We start from the raw sequence: 19,194 nt of genomic DNA on the forward strand, positions 1-19,194 counted from the left end.
GATCGCAGAATTAGTCTTTCTCGTTGTCGTTCTTGATTATTTTCCCTTAAATAATTGAAACACCATATCTCTTTGCGTGCCATCTTCTCTACGACGTTTTTTTCCCTTTCGTTAAATGGGCGATAACGACACCCTCTCACTGCCAGATACGTACGCGGCTGAGGTCTGAACACTCTGAACGTGTCTGCTAATGCCTGCAACAGTGCGCATGCGTGTAATTTATCTGATACCAACTGCGTACATACGGGTGCAAAAACAAATCCCGCAAGTTTGCGTTCGGCAATAAAATGCTTCGCACTGCTTGAAAAACACCTCTTTGGTTATGTAGCAAATTATGCGACTTGATTGTATATGACCACGCATATTCGTAAAGATTGAAAAGAATTGGCAAATCGCGTGTCATAAAGTACAGCAGGAGTATATTTTATTAATCCAACTTTACGGCCGAATTTGAAATTGAGAGTGCAGGAGGTGCAGCATGATATCCTGTTCTCTTTCCGTTCTCTTCTTCACCTAAAGAATACTATCAATATTATTTATCGCATTATTTTTATGCGTTTACATTTATTTTATATTAAATTTTACTCACTATTCTTAGTATACAATATTATTTACCAATTCATTCCGTCTTAACCAAAAACAAAAACGATGAAATTGTGCCTCGCGCAACTTCACTGCGGAAGCTTGGTCGCTATTGTGCGTTCTATTTGGACAGGAGTTTGCGAACTTTTTCATGATAAATTCAATTTCCTCGATGAGGTAAACACTATAATCACTCGGTGATGCCATAATGCAATATCTTAGTTTTGCGCGTATCTATCGTGTAACATTTTAAGTGTTACACAAGAATTAAGGTTATTGGAGAAGAAACTTTTAATATCATTCAACATTAAATGCGGAAATAGTGCGAGAAGTATCAAAAACTTCAAATCCGGGGAAGAAACCATTATATTATTGTCTGTTAAATTTAGTTGTGTCATCATGTTCATATGTAAATAATACATGTCAATATATTACATTATGTTTATATATATATATATATATATATTGGACGATACGCTTAAATCCAGCCCGAATAATGGGCTTTCTCGTAATGGTATTAATCAGCGGAAGCGAGCACAATGAAAAAGTGTGCACTGGTACAGAACCTCAAATTCCTGCTTCCGGCATCACGCGGGAATTTCATGAGCATCGCATAAGCACCGCAAACCGCGTGATACACATAATAAAGCAGGGGTAATCAGCGCAAAATAAATAATCCACGTGTGACTCACGTACAAACCTCGTGTAAACGTACGATGACGTCTCAAGAATAACGAGTCATAAGGTAAATTTTACTTTGAATCTCAAATATCCCCCTTTAAGCGAAAATAAATCATTATCACATTTATTGCAGTGACTTTATGGTGCTCGATCGAGTACTCAACTGGAGGATTCGAGGACATATCCACTTATCGAGCGTGCAGGTTGATTTTCCAACCTGAAGAGGTATTCTCAGAGCTACTTGTATTCTTGCGGGTTTATATTTCTCTAGGATTTCCATGTACTTGATAGCGCACGTTTCCTTGTAAGAAATCTCTCTTAAGATTATGCGCAAACTATACAGGGTGTTTCCTAAGTAAGTAGACAAACTTAAGGAGGATATTCCTTGGCTTATTTTAAGAAGAAAAGGTCATATAAACATATGTCATAACTGCTTTGTTTTCCAAAAAAAGTACATCACTGTTTTCGTTCACTTTTCGGATAGCGTGCTCCACCCCACTTTAGCTTAGCAGTTCGTCAATTTTTGAACAGGAAGTTTGCCAATCGATGGATCGGTCGAGGTACTGAAAGACCAAACCATTTATGGCCTGCAAGATCCCCAGACTTAAATCCAGTAGATTTTTTTCTATGGGGACAGCTTAAATCTTTAGTTTACGCTACACCTATTCAAAATGAAGAAGATCTCAGAAATCGCATAATAGATGGATGTGAAAGAATACGTAACACTCCAGGTATTTTTGAGCGTGTACGTCAATCAATGGAAAGGAGAGTTGAGGCGTGTATCATGGCTGCAGGTGGACATTTTCAGCAGTTACTGTGATGTTATTATTTTTCTTTTTAGTTACTATTTTCTTTTTCGTTATAATTTTTCTTTTTGGTTACTATTGTTTTTCATTTGTTTCATTTGCAATAACACAAACTGTTCTATAATAAATGAAAAGTGAACGAAAACAGTGATGTACTATTTTTGGAAAACAAAGCAGTTTAGGACATATGTTTATATGACCTTTTCTTCTTAAAATAAGCCAAGGAATATCCTCCTTAAGTTTGTCTACTTACTTAGGAAACACCCTGTATATAACGCTGAGTTCATGAATGGGAAATTTTACAGGGTAAAATTTTAAAGGGTATTTCACGCGCTCGCACCTGCTCGCTTTTTGCCGCCAATCTGCTGGTAGAATCTGCTGAGCAGGTTTGCCGATTACGGACATAACGGATGCTGATTTGCCAGCAAGTTTTATCGAAATCTACGGCCAATCTGCCGGCATACTGCTCGCATTTTGCTTACTGGGCCGCGACGTGACTGACCAACAAGCCGGCGTCTTCGAGGTAACAATTCGATTGTTTTTATTACAATTTCATCTATTTTTATGATTGACAACTGTTTCAAAATCGACTATAATTTTCAAAATATTTTTATCGACAATCCTTATCTTTTATCCGTGATCTCCCCTAATTTGCTTTTAAGCAAACACGCCAATACTGGGAAAAAATGATGAGAGATGAGTCACGATAGCGTCGAGCCTCGCATTCAGTCTCATTGTGGCGCTCGAACCGCGCTTGTATATCTCTTTCCCTCTTTTTCTCTGTCGCTCTCCGTGTCTCTCACATCATCATGCGTCCCGACGATACCGATAAAAGAGATCGGCGACCGGTACCCCGTTAGTATTCGCGCGTTACCCGCGATACGTGCTGCGAGTGGCACGTTTCGTCCAACAACTGCTCGCGACGCGGAGACACGGCGCTTTGTCTTTGAATAATTGAACGAAGCGGCCAACCGTGACACTGAGCACTCACGAGACACAAATTACAGAGACTCTGGAGTCGGTGCGACCGTATGAAAAACTTGTCGGCTAAACTTGACCCATAGCCAACGGACACCGAAGCGTTCAGCTACGAATCAATCGAGAGAGAGGAACTCGCGTCGGAGCTTCTACAAGGATCATCCCGTCTTGTTCTTTCTCAGGTAAGTGTTAATTGTCACTTTACCTTAGAAAGGATCCTGTCGTAAAAAAATTTGTCGGATATAGATTTAGTTGCACGGAGAGGAGTCCGGTAAAATGTCCTTCGCACGGTACTTAATGTATACTTGATACGTACTGATGTTTGAATTTTTTTATTTTAATTTTAATAAAAAGATTTTCAATGAAAATGGAAAAATTGAATTAAACAAAATTATGTTATTGTAATATATCGTTAGTATACATACAGAAGCACCGAAAAAAATAGGATTATAATAGAATGTTTTTATAAATAATAAAATACTACTAAGCATTTTCTGTGAAAGATCATAATTTTGGGATTTTTTTTAACGTAATTCAATCATATATTCATCGCCATAATCATCTTTCATAATCCGTAATTAAAAATACATTATCCTTTTATGTAAATCTCTCTCGTAGATGTCATTATTATTATCGAAGTAACCGCTGGCTTTTATAGATACCAATAATTACATCAACGTAATTAAGGAGTTTTTTGCTTGAGAGGCAGCGGTGACATAGTGTAGTTTTATTGAGCATATTTTTTAATCATAAATCAGAGAAGATACGAAAAGTGCAATATGCGATAAATTACTGAAAACGACTTTACTTTCACATTTGACCTTCAGAATAAAATCAAATCTCGGTCAGAAGCGACGTTTTTGATAATTCTGAGTAGGTGAGCCTTTATAGAGGTGATAATCATAAATAAAACGAGAGAAAGCTGTAAAATAAATGTTCCAGATATATATATAATGGAATACATTTCGCGTGCAAAAAGGAAACTCGTGTGGACATTGACATAATCGTCCGATAAGCATGAAAAAAGTGGGCTCGATCGATCGAATGTAATTGTGAAAATAGCTTACGACGTCGGTTAACTTTGAGGCGGGAATTCCAGCTATCAGAAACGTCAGTGTTCGATGCAAATATAATGCGTCAGCGTGGTGCTCGATAAAATGCATCATCGCGTAATATCGAGAAAATTGATTATTCAATTTTATCGCGCGCGGAGGGCATGTCCAAGTTATCTTCTTCAGTTAATTTCTCGACCTCGAATTTCACGATTTCAAATTTCTCAATCAAATCGACTTTGTCTTAAAATACTCTCGCCGAAGATTATCTTTCGTCAAAGTTCACTTGTATTCAGTATGAAATATATTTGTAATTATCTCTTTCGTACACAGCTTACACTTCAGCTTAATTTGCGAATTTATCTTTAACGAATCAATAGACGTTTTAAAAAATCTTTCCGTCAAAATAAAATCGAGTCTGGTTAAGCTAATGTTATAGATATGTTAGACACGTGTACTAATCTAGAAGCTTATCAAAATGTAAAATGTGGTAAGTTAAATGTTAAATCATCCATTTCCTGTGGGGAATCTTCAGAAAGCTTCAAGGAGTGGCCTAAAAGGATATTGCGGTATGCATGTTTATACGCAGTTAAACCCTAATCTGTAGCCCACCACTCCCCTTGGGAATTTCCAATAGCGTTATACGTGTGACGTTTCAACATCCATGTCTTTTAGATGCGTCTTTCAGATTTATGCAGAGATCGTTTGACGCTGGTTTATTTCTGGCATGCGTCTGCAAGTATCATAATTAACCCAGCACAATGGATGTATTGTAGATTCGTGTCAATTGATTCACTTTACAGGTTCCAGTACACACAAAAGGCACAAAAGTACCTTGTCTAAATATTGAATAAAACGTTACATTCTCGCAACGATTATTGGAAAAATATTTTTAAAATTTCTTATCATTTTACTGCCAGCGTAGATTATTTAGAGATAAAATCTTTCGTTGCTATTTTCTTCAAGTTTAGAATTGTGCAAAGTTGTAAAATGTTTCTCGCGATCGAATTTTATCGAGCTTTATCAGACGCATCATGCATCTTCGGTGGCAGTTGAATGCACGCGATGCAGCCGACTTTGCCATATGTTCGTGACTATTTCTCAATAAACGTGAGCGCTAGATGCAGATAGCATCACGTCGAACGCTGATGAATGATCGTTAGGATCATTAACGTAATGGATATTGAATAAAAAATTAGATATTAATTTTCTTTGTGGTTACACGCGCGCACTGTACGTGCACAAGATTATACAGGATGTTTTAGATACTCGATCATTTATTATGCAGGATATATTTCAGATTCGCCGAATTTTCCTCCTGCAAGCAAGCAGAAAATTAATCGATGGAGATCCACTTATCAGTCCGGCGACACATCAAGCATGACCTTCCGTTTTGTTGCGCATTTTCTACAGATATTTCTATCAGACTATATTTCCTGCCACACTGTTTGCCATTAGCTCCATTTATCTTTATAATTAACGACGTGTGTCTGGCACAATTGATTGCTCTAGGTCAATGACGATCCGCAGATGTGCACACTCGTATACAATGATGCAAAGCACCACCATAATTTTCTCGTATTTGTGCGTTGAGCTACTTTTATAATTCATGTCCACAGGTATATAGTCTACACACATACATCTACCGTTATTCCAGACGTTGTATCGATGGCGACAATACAAAGCTTTATCACACTCGCAAATAAAATGGTATATTTCTTGGAAATACGTTCATCATTTGCATATGTGTAGAGTATATTACCTAGCTATACGAGTAATTATATGAACTACATGTCATTAAACGTTATTATGCTTACGAGATCCCGCCATTAATCGTTTGCAAGGAATGCAAAACTTGTATCCGCGAATCAATCTATTTGTGCACACTTCTCATTACGCTTTGAGAAAACATTGTACTTCGATCTCCTTTAATACACCGTTTTCTTCCTAAAACTTGTAACATCTTCTTATTTCTTCGCAGATTCTTGAAAATATGACGCAAATGTGGCTACTACTTGTCCTGCTGGCTTTGGCCGATCAGGTCACTTGCGATCAGATCATTTACCCAGATCAATATGAAATGATGATGAAGTTGACATCGACAATCCCACCTTATTCTACCTACGCCTACATAGGCAACAGTGGACGTGCTGAATCATTGCCTGCTGCTGCTTATCCCGTGTCAAGTATCAATCAGGCCGCTCCGATCGATCAACAATTTAATCGTGAATCCCCTTCGTTTTCCCTTGCCGCAGCACCGGTACGTCCGTCGTACCCTACAACTACCCCAGCTTTTTTTTCTTCAATGAGACCAACAGCCAGTCAGGAACCAGATTGGGGTAGTCATGTAAGTTGTTGTCAGTTATAATTCCTATAAAAGACATCTTTATCACATATTATAACATGTTAAACAATATTCCGCCAAATAGTAGCATTCTCAAAGTGGAATAGCAAGAAGATTATAAAAACGTTGTTCATCATAAATTTTCATCAATTTCGAAACGTATAAAATTACATTGTCGTTACCGCGAACGTTTATTTCAGGTGAACAATATCATAGCCAAAGGAATCTTGAAGTTCTCTCTGGACCTGGATAGGGCGATTTACAAAACCAGCGTGACAAGTAATCGCGATAACGTGGTCTTCTCCCCGCTCAGCGTAAGCGTCGCATTGTCATTAGTCTTGTTGGGTTCCGCTGGCAGAACCTTCGACGAAGTTTCACGTGTATTGGGTTTGGAAGCCGGCGTCGACATATCCCAACACTCGGAAGTCGTTCACCAGATGTTCGGCCTACTGCTGTCGTTCGTGAATTACAGGGTTGATGGCAGCAATGGACCACGTGTAAATTCTGCCAGTGGTATATTTGTTCAGGTAAGTTCACATTCAGTGCTTCTCTATATATTTGCAATCGGAACGTCTCGAGGCTCGAATCGTCATTTAAAGCCTCTTAAATAAATATTTAAAAGATCACTGTCAGTTAAGTTGAGACATGTAGTTAACGCTTTTTTCGTTTAAGATTAATAAATTTAATGTATTTATCATTTTCTGTATTCCTACAGGAAGGATATCCAATTCGTCCCGAATTCCGCGCGATCAGCGAAAATGCGTACAAGAGCGAGGTGATGAGCGTAGATTTCAAAAGAAGAGGCATAGAAGCGCGAGATACGATAAATAATTGGGTGAAGGAACGAACGATGGAAAAAATCACCAGTATATTGAACGAAGTTCCGAATCCATTGACCAACGTGATCCTTTTATCAGCGCTCTACTTCAACGGAGAGTGGAATCAGCATTTCCTAAACAGTCAAACAAGGAAGTATGTGATTTTTCTCTTTACTTCAACCGATTGTGGTAGTAGTGTTTCCGATACTTATCGTTTTTAATTGCTTTTTGTTACAGGAAACAATTCTTCATCGAACCGAACGATGTGATCAACGTAGATATGATGTATAACGGCGGTAATTTCCCTTTTTACGAAGATAAATCGCTGAAGATAGTAGCTCTGCCTTACAAGGGTTTAGAGGTAGGTAGAATACAGAGAAATGAAAAGTTTTATTGCTTGCTCCGCAATAAAATTCTTAATTCAAGCTCTAATTCTGTTCAGTGTGATATCTTTAAATAGTGAGATTTTTCTCGCATTTTCAGATGTCTATGTACGTGCTTTTACCAAGCGCCGAAGGAGCCACCGCCTTGAAAAGCTTCCGGGACGGATTAACGGCTGAAATTATCGAAAATTTGATAAGCAACCTGAGAAATCAGACCTGCATCATTGGCTTGCCCCGTATGAAATTGTCGAGCACGTTGACTTTGAACAACGCCCTTCAAAGTCTTGGCCTGCACTCGTTATTCAACCCGTCAAGCGCGGATTTGAGCCTCTTATCAAACGGATACGGTCAGGATCCGGTGACCATGGCGATCCCGTCCATGACACAACGTACCACGTCGCCGTGGCCAATCCCGCAAGGGTTACCGCAACCGTTACCACAAGTCTCTCAGCAATTGCCGAATCAAAGATCCACGGACGACTACCTCATCTTCTCACGAGTCTCTGAGAATAACGGCAGTCGGAGCAATGGCACACGGAGGAACTACTTCAGGTACGACGATACGAGACGCGGTGTTAGCGTAGAGCAGTGGGATACAGGCTTTCAGATTCACCAAATTCGTAGAACGCGTCGCAGTATTGCCGGAAGAGATGTTAACGACGCTGCGTCATCGCGCACGATGTACGCCACGGAGAACGTCGCTAACGCGCCGAAGGTCGGCGACGAGAATACGAGATACGTGAGCTTGGAGGAGAACAAGTATCGCTTCCGAGACGCTTCCAAGAAAGACGGGGGAAACCGAAGGAGAAGGCAGAGTCGACCGATGGACGAGAGTTTCTTGAGATTTATTCAGAGCAAGAATTTCCCGTCTTTCGGACTGGATGCTCTTCGAAACAGCGCGAGTCTCACGAATCCGGGCTTGTTTGCCGACGAGGTGCTGCACAAGGTGGAGATGGACGTGACGGAAAGAGGAACGGAAGCTGCGGCAACGACCGGCATAATCCTGGACCGCACGGGCAATCAAAAGAGACTGGTGGCCGATCGGCCTTTCCTCTTCTTCATCAGGCACGATCCCACGAAACTCGTTCTCTTCTGGGGCACGGTGAACGCGCCGACCCCGAATTACGCCGTTGTCAGATGAGAAGAGCTCCTTGAAAGCGTTCCTTCGTAGATGCATCGAGTTCGTTTCTCCTCGGATCAACTTTTGCACGCTTATAATTATCACTTTTCTATATATTTATATATTTTCTTCTCGAGCGCCGAGAACAAAGATGCGATTATTCCTTATCACTTGTTTTTCTTGCATTTTGCGCCTCTAAACGCGATTCTCGCACAGCCTTGCTGTATCTCCTACGTGACTGAAGTATAAACGAGCAGAGCCCGGATCTTGATGACGTAATGACGATCAAAGCATTTATAATTTGAGATTTTTAATTGCAAGTATGCAACTGAAAAGAATAGATTTACCTTGGATACCTGTGATATTGAAAAAAATGACACGTCATCATAATTCGGGGTTCAAAAACGGTAGTTAGGAGTTGTAGTATTTTTCTCTCGGGCAAATAAGTTTAAGCGTTCACTGTAGCTCTCGCTGCAGTACTCATTGTACGGCAACTTTGAGAACTGCGGTTATCATAATTAGCGCCATGACACTTAAACTCAAGTTAATTTAAAAATTGAATATTTATAAGACGAGCGATACTTTTATGACAAACACATTACGTACAAACAGTCAAAGCTGTGTTATAGCACACTATTGCGTGTTCTTGAGTCACTCAGTGCCTAAAAAAAGTGAATAGCATTCGTAGGACAAGATAAAGTATAACATTAATTTAAATAAGATTCGTATTAATCGAGTGTAGGATATGCGTGATCACAGGAAACACATGTCAAAAGCTTATTATCAGATTTTATTTTAAAGCTGCAATCAGTACAGAACAGAAATGAACCTCGTTCGTATTTATAACATTTCCTTTATACTTCTAAGTACATGTGTGTAATGCACTTTGATAAGCGCGTTAATGAGCTTGAAAATTACAGATCTAACGAATTGTATGAAGTACATAAAGAAAATTGTGCGGAAGATTTAATATAAACCAAGCTGTGTGTGCGCTCTACAAGTCACGTGCACTCTGATGTGTATTATCAAAGGCGTAGCGATAATGCAGCGTAAAAAAACGATGCTTTTGAGTCAACCAAATGAAATTTTTTGTCTTCTACACACACTTTCATACACAAGTATATACAAAAAGATTGTGAAGGTATAATTTTTCTAAATGAATGTACATTAAACCCGTATCAGACTACGTATTGGAGATTGGAATTTGATCAATCAAAACAAAGCAGACAAAGATTGCTTTGTTCTGATCGGTGAAATTCCAATCTCCAATACGTAGTCTGATACGGGCTTTACAACCTATTTACACCTCCAGAAAGCTCCCAGCTATACGCCCCTGTAGGAGAATGCACTCTCCTTATGTTGCTCGTTTAATCACCTCCTAGTAAAATTCTCGACTTCGTAGTAACGCAAAACTAAAAATTCTATCTTTCAGTGTCAATACGCTCTGCTGTAAAACGGGATCGCACATTAAGTGCATGCATGACGAACAAACGCAACTATTATACATCATCGATGCCAGTAATGTCAACAAGCGCGACACGAGACTACTTTTAGAAAACATTTATGCATTTTTTCCTCTTCTCTCTCTCTCTTTAAGTTACATAAATACTAGAAAACGACGTATCCGAATGTTATCTTACATTGCACCATTAATATTAATATTCTTTATTTAATCGAGCTCTGCGAACCGATCAGCGGGAAAATCTGCGTGATTTTACCGATTCCCTTGGTGCGCCCCTCTCTGAGCAACAGTCGCATCCCGACGTGCAGGTATTCCGGATGACTGACGAATCTGAACAGCACGGAAGCGGTGTCGTTCGTCTGCAGGCCTCGCTCTTGCGCGTGCATTATGCCCTCGATGACGCAGGTCTGCCTCACGTTACCCACGTGCACCGTCGTTTGAAAACCAGAAAATATCGCGGTCGCGTGATACACTATTAATACCGTTGCCTGAAACACAACGTATGCGGGTATCTGTGAGTAGCACTTTCGCAAGTAGCGATCTATAGGGTGATCTCGCGCATGACTCGAGTATTTCTGTTGACGATGAACTGATCCAAGTTTTTGCCTGAAATAATCTGGCAGACTGTCTGACGCGATTGATTACAACATATTTGTTGGAAAAGAATCGTTTTATCTCTCTGTTATTGTTTAAATGAGATTTAAAATTGATTATCAAGCTAATCAGAACGAAAATGATGGCTTGTCCAGTCAAAGTTCTTTCACACACCTGAAAGAAAAGTGTCGCGTGTGGCCGATCGCGCAGCGAAACCAGAACCATCCCTGGTCTAAGGTGCGGCAGGGGAGGGCTACGATTCGTTGGCGGTGCCAAGGTCAAACTGGCACTCTGCGATGCTCTGACCAAACAGCACGGAGCCTTATTACGATGTAGACTAACTACTTTCACAGGACTGAACTCTCCGTCCGGCAACGGTCCCACCAATAAACGGGTTCCCGGTGCGATTGCCCCTTTAACGAGTAATCCTCCTAAAACAGGTTGCGTCAGACCTGCTACCCTGTAAGAGCGTAAGAAATTTTTGTGAGATGTCAGTGTAAAAACTGCCGTTGCAAGAATTGCATAGAGGCAGATTGCGCGTACCTAAATGTCTCGTCAATTTGAAACAGACACGATTCCGGATCCGAGTCGATCGAATCCGTCTCGTAAGGTGCCAAATTTTTGATGAACATCGTTAGTTCCTCGAGACCCTCCCCGGTGACGCAACTAACGCTAAATACTGGTATCACATCAGACGTGTAATCCCATGACGGTACGTCATTACTGCTAAACGGTACGAGTTTCTTGGAATAGCCCTGCGTCCTCATAGCGTTCTCGAGTTGAACTAGAGTCTCGGACGTGCCGCAGAATCCCAAGTCGATTTTATTCACGACAATGAAAACGGGAAGTTTTAACGCTAAACAGAGAGCCATGTGTTCCTGCGACGCGTCGTTCAGAGGCGGCGCTACCACTAGCATGACGTGGTGTGGCGAATATCCTGAAAACAAGTGACAATTATGTTGCGTCATTATCGTTGCATAAATCGTTCGTTACGATGGACAGAATATCGCGCGATTGTTTGCTTTTTGTTTACGTTATGCACATATCGCATACCTGTGAGCCCGAGCACCGTTGTCCTCAGATACTTTCGGTGTCCCGCCAAGTCGATAAACGTGACGACCTTCGCTGCATGTTCGCAGATCTCTTCGGCCGTGGCCATTTCGGCGTAGTTCAGGACGTGACCAGCGCTATCGAACCCAATGATCTCGTGCGATATCGAGGACGTGCGACCCGTCTTTATCTCGTGCAGATGACGCAACATGTTGAGCCTAGCCCTACCCCTACCATTGTCCAACTCACCCTGCGTCAGCACCCCTGCGTGCATATTGAGTCTCGATTACAAATCTTCGTCGATGAGTTTACTCCAGATAGTAAAGCGGGCGCAGTCAATAGAAGAGCGTCGACTGTCGGCGTTCGTTTTTCTCTACCTTAAATATCCTCTTTGCAATAATCCTCTCACCTAAGAGAGTCGATTTCCCGGCGTCCTGCGCACCGGTAACCGCTAGTCTCAGATCTACGATACTGTCCTGGTCCTCCCTGTCGTCCTTTCGTAATTTCTTCACCAAAACTTCCGCGACTTTCTTCTCCTCGTTGTTATTATTACTATTGCGTTGCGACGTCAGGTTCTTGCTTGCAGAACTCGTGGTTACTCGCTCGCGTAATACTCTCATGGTAGCGCCTAGTCTGGAAGCCATATCCTTCAGCGTCTTCAAGGAGGCCTTCATTTCCTCTTTTGTCAAACCGGCTAGCCTCCCGTTATCCTCCACTCCTGTACATGCACGACACGATAAGTACAAAGAGAAATAATGTAAAACTCGCGTAAAATTCGTACCGATTCGATAAATCGCCTCTCCTTGCCCCTCCCTTAGTCTCCATTTCATCTGAGTGACGAGATGTTCGAAACGCTGACTAGATGGGTTTATCAATTTTAATTTGTACTCTACGTTTCCTTGTTCAGGCTCTGGTGGCAGGCAGTCCTCTTGGTCTTCATCACCACTAGAGGTCTCACAGTCAGACAGTCCGTTACCCTCATCATTTTCGGAATCATCCCACTGCCTCTTCCTTATATTTTTATCGTCTTGTGGGTCAAATAATTGCAAAAACGATTCCATATCTAAAAAAAATGTAATGCAGGTTAGCTGTTATTTAGCAAAAATCATATTTATTTTTTTTCTTACATATCCCATAAAGTATAACTCATAAAAATTCAATTTCGATTAAATAATGGTAACAAAGGATAGACTTGTGATAACAGAACAGAGAATAATATTTAATAAAGAATCTTATAACATTATGTAAAATATTATTACATGTGTGTATGTGTAATCATATTGTACAAAGATTGCATCATAAATCAAAAGAAAAGATTGCGTATTATACACAGAATGCCTCACAAGTTGCAATCTTAATTTTAATGGCTATCTTTTCTATTTTATACTTGTAGTCAATTTTTCTTTTATGAAAAATGTCCATATTCTCTGTCTATAATTTCTATGCAAAAATAAACTTCACCTTGAATCGGCAGAAGAATAAAAGAATAGACTTTCGCAATCTTTGTCACGAAGCAATTCTTTTTAAAGAAATTATGCAATCTCCAAAAGCAAGTGTCCTTCAGTTATTTTTTTCACAAGGAAAAGATAAAATTTTATTTTACATACCTATCGAAACTTTATCAGTAAAGATGTGTACGCTTTGTTCAAGAAAACTTATCGTTTACACAGAGACACTTCCTCCTCTGCCAAACCGTACATTCTCACGAATAAGCGCACGTAGATATCGCCGTTTCATCGGGAACACTGACAGCTGTGGATACCTGTCATGTTATGACACACCGCGCTATAACAAACAAAGCAAATGCCAATGCTGATAAGGACGCTGATTGACGCAACGTTTCGAGCGGCGGGCTTACTGATCTCGCGAAAGAAACCTCATTTAAAGATCCGAACTGATCAACGATATCAATGAACAGCTGTTTTGAAAGTAAAAGTGATAGCGCGAAAGGAAGGGAGGACTCGTCTCCCGGGAATATTTTTAGCCTCGTAATGTTAATGAGCAGTGCATACAATTTGCATTTATTTATTTACCACATCATTCGAGTCACTTGTTCCCAAATGTTTAGATTGCCTGGCCGCGATCGTGCGAGTCATCTGCTCTGTCAAAGTTGCAGGACATGTTCGACGGTTCCAGTACCTCAACTTTCCTCTTTCTCGCCGTGCAAAATTGGGTCACGAACTGTCCGTCATTTCCCACCGAACACAAACGACGAAAGGTGTGCAGAACAGAAACTCGAACGTTACGGGTCGACAGGAGTGATGGCGATTTTCGAATTGATATTCGGGGCCTCTTGCGGTGAACAGGCGAAGCTATAATCAATAATAGCTCTGATAATAGGTTACGTCCGTAGATGCCATTTATTGCGCATGCGCGAAAAAGCGGCCTATCCGCCATCTGGCAAAACTGCTATAACCTCATTCTCTTTTTCACGTTCTCCAGTTCGTGAAAATGGTAATGTTATGATATTTTACTTCATTGAAACATTAAATATTATATTATTTGATAACTATGCGCCTATTAATAAGTATTAAATTGGTCCAATTCAAGCTATTAACAGATATCTCTTTTGCAGGGTATCGACATTAATCATAAGCATGACAGGAAGGTGCGGCGAACGGAACCCAAGTCTCAAGATGTTTACTTACGTCTTCTTGTTAAAGTGAGTTGCTTTCAATAAATATATTTAATAATAAATAATTAATGAAGCTACTGAACATACTACTTAAATCTCACAACACCTGATCGAACTTTATTAAAAATTGTACATGTTTGTAGCGTATCCTGTCGAGGTTAGGTTTTGCGTTCGCTCACACGAGACATAAAAATTTCGCATCTTATTTCAGTTATATCGGTTCTTAGCGAGAAGGACGAACTCAAAGTTTAACCGTATTATTCTGAAACGGCTGTTCATGAGCAAAATTCATCTGCCACCAATTTCACTAGCTCGCATTGTGCGATTCATGAAGAAACCTGGACGGGAAAATTGCATCGCTGTGATCGTTGGCACTGTTACTGATGACTCTAGGATTTTTGAGATCCCAAAATTGACGGTAAGTCACATACGGGTGCAATGTTTGTACCATGTAAACATCATGTTACACACTAAAATCACAAACTTCTCATTTGCTAAATTAATCTTGGTACTGAAACTTGTAGATATGCGCGTTGCGCGTGACCGAGAAAGCTCGGGGACGGATTTTAAAGGCCGGTGGCGAGATCATTACGTTCGATCAGCTGGCATTGCGCGCGCCAACTGGTAAACGCACCGTCTTGATGCAAGGCCCACGTAAGGCTCGCGAGAGCGTCAAACACTTTGGCCTGGCACCAGGTGTACCGCACTCTCACACGAAACCATACGTACGTTCTAAAGGACGGAAGTTTGAACGAGCAAGAGGTCGCAGACGCAGCTGTGGCTATAAGAAATAAGAACCATCGCATGCTTCGAGGGACATTCGACGTACTCGCGATTATCTTTCCACGTAATTTTGGTGGGTGAAAAATAAATTAATTTAAGAAGAATTCTGCTTTTTTTTGTACTACTTATCCAGAATTTTTATTCCCGTTTACAAATGTTTTTTCGTTCCTTTGTCTTACATTTTTATAACACACATTATTATTTATTGAGTTTCGTTTATGTTGTATTTAGGATTCACTGCTATATTAATTTATTTACAATCTACTATTTCTGTATGTAATTATCTAGCAATTATGGTACATTATCTTGATTCTCTTCCTCGGGCTTTTCTTCGTCATCCGATTGCGTTTCTTCTACAATAGCTATATCCGGGAAATATAACTTGGACTCTTCTATAGCCTTTTCCGGATTTTCACTCACATGAAAAGGTCCGATTCCAGCGAAACCCAAAAATGCTTCGCACCCGACTTTCTTCACTGTACAGGCGAATATTTCGTAACTGTAAATAATATAGAATAGAATTAGAAAATAAAAATAAGTCAAGTAGATTTGTATTATATCTATGTAAAATATCTACATAACAGAATAACTAAGTTTCAATTTAAACATCGATATTTTAAACGAAAACATTCAATTAAATTGTTAAATTTTTTAACTATAACATAGAAAACAATACCCTGTTTTTTCTTCGGTGCTCGTCTCGAATTCCTCTATACTTTTAGCGATCATCTTAGCTTCAGTTGGTTTATCGTATTCAAAGACTCCGAAATCGATGACATCATCCTCGAACATTTCTAGCACGATTCTCAAGTCATTTTTACGCGTATAATCGTATTTAAAAACGATTATTGGGACTTTTGTCATCTTATCTTCGTACTATGAAATAAGTTAAAGAAATAATATTACTGAATTACACAATAAAATTGTGATTTAACTTATTATATCATATGCAATTCATACTTTTATCAATTTATCAATTGAAACTTGAAAGAAGTTTAAGGATTTTTACGAAAGCAGAATATTTGCACGTACTTACCGGATACGTTGTGTTGGTATACACAGTGAATATTGTGCGGAAAACGACTGCTTTATTCCTAGGAGTTGGTGGTGTCCAAACGAAGGGAAACTTTCCGCTTTCTCTATCGTATACTTCAAAAGCTGGACAGTGTTTTCCAGCGTAACTACAAAATAAAAATAAATTTTGATAATTTTTTACATTTGTTGAACTACGTTAAAAGGGAGATCGTGTACCACTCTTCGTTCCAGTCATCTTCCGATTCCGGTAACGCCGGTTGATTAAACAGGATAGTGCACAGATGATTTTCAACGTCAAGATCCCGTTCTCCCTCGACAAACTTCAATCGCATAAACATGCACTTGCCATCGAAAAGCAACTGTTTGGCAGCTGCCGGAAAGCTGTACGTCGACTGCGTGTTGAAAGCGGAAAATGATACATATATTTATATCGCTAAGAAGAAATTTGCGACGTACAAAAAGACAATGAGACCTCGACGAGTATCTGCTTGAGCAAATCTTCGTTCAATCGTTTACGCATTTCTTGCTCCACTGTGTAGTGCTCTGGTAGCAGTTCTTCGATTAGTTCCACGTACGGCGGACTCATCTTCTTGTCTCGTTTGTGTCCTTCCTCATCTTTGAATACCCAAGGAAACAACAGCAGGCACGTCTCGTTGCGCAACGACGTCGTCAGATGCAGCATCTCCGCCTCGTACCTCGCTTTAGTTTCAGCTTCTGTGATACATTTAATTTAGTTCAGCGCTCATTCCGTTCCAAGAATTACAACAGAAAGAATTCCAGTATTCAATTCTTATATAGTTTCTACGTTTTCGAGATTTCCTCTCTATCTCTTTGGCTATTGTCGTCTCTTCCTGGATATTCTGTAACCTTATCTCTTCTGGACTCTGCTCGGAAACGTCTATTGAGAATCTGTAATTTCAACAAAGTGAAATTCAATATATTTTATATATTTTAATTGGTTAATCGATGTCGTTAATCGTTTCGACGTACTCGTGCTCGTCACCAGTTTGAATCCTTTCCAGCTCGGTCGTCAGCATTTTCAGGAACTGCGGACAATTCGCTCCAAACATTAAATTTATCATTCGCCCTTCCTGCAACGGGGAAAACAATAAAATTGTACTATAACAATATATTTCGTAGCGTAAATTACTTGCACGATACTTGCGTGAATAAACATCCAAATGGGTTCGCTTTTTCCTTGAAACCTCTTCAAGTCGTTTACGCGATCGCAACTCGCCTAAAACTCATCGAAACAAGGTGAAAAGAGAAATTACATTTTATTTTATTCTTTTATAATGAGATTTAATACATCTTCTGGCGATGTTACCGTGGCATAACTCAGCGCATCACCGCCAATCTCCATCTTTATCTTTTTCAGGATACTGACCATACCTGTGCAAGGACCACTCCAATCCGAGTACACGTCTACCACTAATAATTAAAAATACAATATCATGCAGCTTTAAGAATTTTATAATTTATGCAAAACTCTTCATTTTGTCACAACTCTCTAAAACTTCCTTACCCACTAAACCTTTCCGTGTTAATATCTTTGCCCATTCTTCATCGTTTACAACTTCCGTCTGCAATGCTGCGGGCGCCGTTTTCTTCGCCATTCTTCTCGACGTTTTTGCACCTCCCTGAAATAAAAAAGGGAAAGACAATTAATATTGATCACAATTTCTTAAGTGCGAGAGTCCGTCTTTAAGAACATTTCTTTGTAAAGTTTCAACATTATTGTAATTGTTTCTTTAACGCGTTCTACCCTTCTCTGGCGCAACATCTTCGAAGCTTAAGTGCCAATCTCGTTTATCGTGATTCTAAGACGCCGGTTTTTCTCGTCGAAAACGAGGAGTTGGGTTTCAAATCGATTGATCTATCTTTGGCGAAGTGAAAAGGAGTACTGCGTTAATCGTGTATTTTCTGCCGGTATTTTATTCGGCCGTCGGCTCGGCTTTCTGCTGCACATCGGGGACATCGGCGGCATGGCAGACACGCGATATAATATGATGATTAATGAGCTCGTGATACAAATACACTCACAGGTAATTACAGTGCAGGAAATCCAGAGTTCCGCCAGGTAAAAAGTTTACATTATGGCCTGGCATGAGACATTAAACCAGGCATTCCTCGAGAAACTGCTTCCTTGAAGGCGCAACGACTGATATCGTGGGCCGTTTGGGTCGACGTATCATTATATTATCTTTTAAAAAAATGCTAATTTTATTTCTCGTTAATGCAATATCATTGATTTCATGATATTTGCATGCGATAGATTATTTACGCTTTGCGTTTAATCGATGGATTATTGAAAAGCTCAATTACATTTATAAAATTGTAGTTTGTGGAAAAAGACTTTATTTTTCTGTCTAGTTTACGTTATGTTTATCAATATTGAGTTTACCGAGGAGTTCGCTCGAACTCGTCTTATCGAGTTTGAAAACTTTCGCAGGGGACACTGATTGCGTGTCACGAACGATCTTTCCTTGGCAATTAGATGCTGGTTTGACAATTATACAACGCGACTTACACATTGATTATAGTCACGATTCTTGTTGACTCGCACCTGCTAGGTTGCTACGTGACGATATTAGGGTTCGTTGACGTCGGCTTCAGGTTCCTTTGCAATGCGTAAGCATTCGAAATAATCAATAAAAGGAATATATTAAAATAATTCTGTTTTTTTAAATAAGTATCAATACTTTTCTTTAAATGCTACACAGCGAATTCTTTTAAGAAAACACAGACTAATCATGTCAACGATAAATCATAATTTTGCGAAAGTCTTCAAATATTTTCTTAAAGATTTCATGAAGGAGTTCGTTGTAACATTTCATCATTTTTTATGCTGCAGCCATTATCCCTCGCAAA

The 19,194-nt window shown here is 39.8% G+C and overlaps 4 protein-coding genes across 9 annotated transcripts; 2 read left to right on the forward strand and 2 right to left on the reverse strand.

The window, feature by feature from the left end:
• Nucleotides 1-265: 265 nt before the first annotated feature.
• LOC105287665 (leukocyte elastase inhibitor B) lies at nucleotides 266-9,849 on the forward strand. 4 transcript variants are annotated; one of them, XM_026969969.1, is made up of 11 exons: nucleotides 266-1,327; nucleotides 1,397-1,567; nucleotides 2,375-2,592; nucleotides 3,077-3,229; nucleotides 5,719-5,809; nucleotides 6,081-6,446; nucleotides 6,644-6,970; nucleotides 7,159-7,415; nucleotides 7,499-7,622; nucleotides 7,745-8,196; nucleotides 8,269-9,849. In XM_026969969.1, the coding sequence occupies exons 5-11, from the start codon at nucleotides 5,768-5,770 to the stop codon at nucleotides 8,783-8,785; spliced, it is 2,085 nt and encodes a 694-aa protein (XP_026825770.1). In that variant the 5' UTR covers nucleotides 266-1,327; nucleotides 1,397-1,567; nucleotides 2,375-2,592; nucleotides 3,077-3,229; nucleotides 5,719-5,767; the 3' UTR covers nucleotides 8,786-9,849. The 4 variants fall into 4 exon arrangements, with proteins under 4 accessions (XP_026825770.1, XP_019889935.1, XP_019889934.1 ...); XM_020034376.2 differs by having other exon boundaries at nucleotides 7,745-9,849; XM_020034375.2 differs by having other exon boundaries at nucleotides 1,397-1,488; nucleotides 7,745-9,849.
• LOC105287666 (GTP-binding protein 2) lies at nucleotides 9,539-14,114 on the reverse strand. The gene is made up of 8 exons (XM_011353353.3): nucleotides 13,904-14,114; nucleotides 13,478-13,655; nucleotides 12,652-12,933; nucleotides 12,280-12,588; nucleotides 11,874-12,134; nucleotides 11,364-11,757; nucleotides 10,995-11,280; nucleotides 9,539-10,714 (listed from the first exon to the last, which is right to left on the reverse strand). Exons 3-8 carry the CDS (start codon nucleotides 12,929-12,931, stop codon nucleotides 10,430-10,432), a joined length of 1,815 nt encoding a protein of 604 aa, XP_011351655.1. The 5' UTR covers nucleotides 12,932-12,933; nucleotides 13,478-13,655; nucleotides 13,904-14,114; the 3' UTR covers nucleotides 9,539-10,429.
• A 102-nt stretch (nucleotides 14,115-14,216) lies between these two features.
• On the forward strand, nucleotides 14,217-17,789 carry LOC105287663 (60S ribosomal protein L18). Of its 3 annotated transcripts, none has more exons than XR_895490.2 (5): nucleotides 14,217-14,324; nucleotides 14,446-14,532; nucleotides 14,717-14,923; nucleotides 15,030-15,361; nucleotides 17,702-17,789. XR_895490.2 is itself a non-coding variant. In XM_011353343.3 (4 exons), exons 1-4 carry the CDS (start codon nucleotides 14,322-14,324, stop codon nucleotides 15,297-15,299), a joined length of 567 nt encoding a protein of 188 aa, XP_011351645.1. In that variant the 5' UTR covers nucleotides 14,217-14,321; the 3' UTR covers nucleotides 15,300-15,389. The 3 variants fall into 3 exon arrangements, 1 of the variants encoding a protein (XP_011351645.1); XR_895491.3 differs by lacking the exon at nucleotides 17,702-17,789 and adding an exon at nucleotides 15,687-15,915; XM_011353343.3 differs by lacking the exon at nucleotides 17,702-17,789 and having other exon boundaries at nucleotides 15,030-15,389.
• On the reverse strand, nucleotides 15,399-19,143 carry LOC105287664. Its single transcript, XM_026969970.1, has 11 exons — nucleotides 18,367-19,143; nucleotides 17,849-17,963; nucleotides 17,651-17,754; nucleotides 17,489-17,560; nucleotides 17,314-17,414; nucleotides 17,129-17,232; nucleotides 16,796-17,037; nucleotides 16,540-16,715; nucleotides 16,325-16,469; nucleotides 15,965-16,164; nucleotides 15,399-15,787 (listed from the first exon to the last, which is right to left on the reverse strand). The coding sequence occupies exons 2-11, from the start codon at nucleotides 17,937-17,939 to the stop codon at nucleotides 15,580-15,582; spliced, it is 1,443 nt and encodes a 480-aa protein (XP_026825771.1). The 5' UTR covers nucleotides 17,940-17,963; nucleotides 18,367-19,143; the 3' UTR covers nucleotides 15,399-15,579.
• Between the last annotated feature and the right edge of the window lie 51 nt (nucleotides 19,144-19,194).

This window comes from Ooceraea biroi, chromosome 5, assembly GCF_003672135.1.
Source record: "Ooceraea biroi isolate clonal line C1 chromosome 5, Obir_v5.4, whole genome shotgun sequence".
In the NCBI taxonomy this organism is placed as follows: domain Eukaryota; kingdom Metazoa; phylum Arthropoda; class Insecta; order Hymenoptera; family Formicidae; genus Ooceraea; species Ooceraea biroi.

Excerpts from the sequence above, each read along its gene's own strand:
- LOC105287665 (XM_020034376.2), top strand. The coding sequence starts at position 5,768 with ATGGCGACAATACAAAGCTTTATCACACTCGCAAATAAAATG. Across the intron at positions 5,810-6,080 it reads TCACACTCGCAAATAAAATG|ATTCTTGAAAATATGACGCA; the intron begins GTATATTTCTTG and ends ATTTCTTCGCAG. Across the intron at positions 6,447-6,643 it reads AACCAGATTGGGGTAGTCAT|GTGAACAATATCATAGCCAA; the intron begins GTAAGTTGTTGT and ends CGTTTATTTCAG.
- LOC105287666 (XM_011353353.3), bottom strand. The coding sequence starts at position 12,931 with ATGGAATCGTTTTTGCAATTATTTGACCCACAAGACGATAAAAATATA. Across the intron at positions 12,589-12,651 it reads AGAGGCGATTTATCGAATCG|GAGTGGAGGATAACGGGAGG; the intron begins GTACGAATTTTA and ends GTGCATGTACAG. Across the intron at positions 12,135-12,279 it reads CGGGAAATCGACTCTCTTAG|GGGTGCTGACGCAGGGTGAG; the intron begins GTGAGAGGATTA and ends ATATGCACGCAG.
- LOC105287663 (XM_011353343.3), top strand. Across the intron at positions 14,533-14,716 it reads ACTTACGTCTTCTTGTTAAA|TTATATCGGTTCTTAGCGAG; the intron begins GTGAGTTGCTTT and ends ATCTTATTTCAG. Across the intron at positions 14,924-15,029 it reads TTGAGATCCCAAAATTGACG|ATATGCGCGTTGCGCGTGAC; the intron begins GTAAGTCACATA and ends TGAAACTTGTAG.
- LOC105287664 (XM_026969970.1), bottom strand. The coding sequence starts at position 17,939 with ATGGCGAAGAAAACGGCGCCCGCAGCATTGCAGACGGAAGTTGTAAAC. Across the intron at positions 17,755-17,848 it reads AACACGGAAAGGTTTAGTGG|TGGTAGACGTGTACTCGGAT; the intron begins GTAAGGAAGTTT and ends TTTAATTATTAG. Across the intron at positions 17,561-17,650 it reads ATGCGCTGAGTTATGCCACG|GCGAGTTGCGATCGCGTAAA; the intron begins GTAACATCGCCA and ends GATGAGTTTTAG.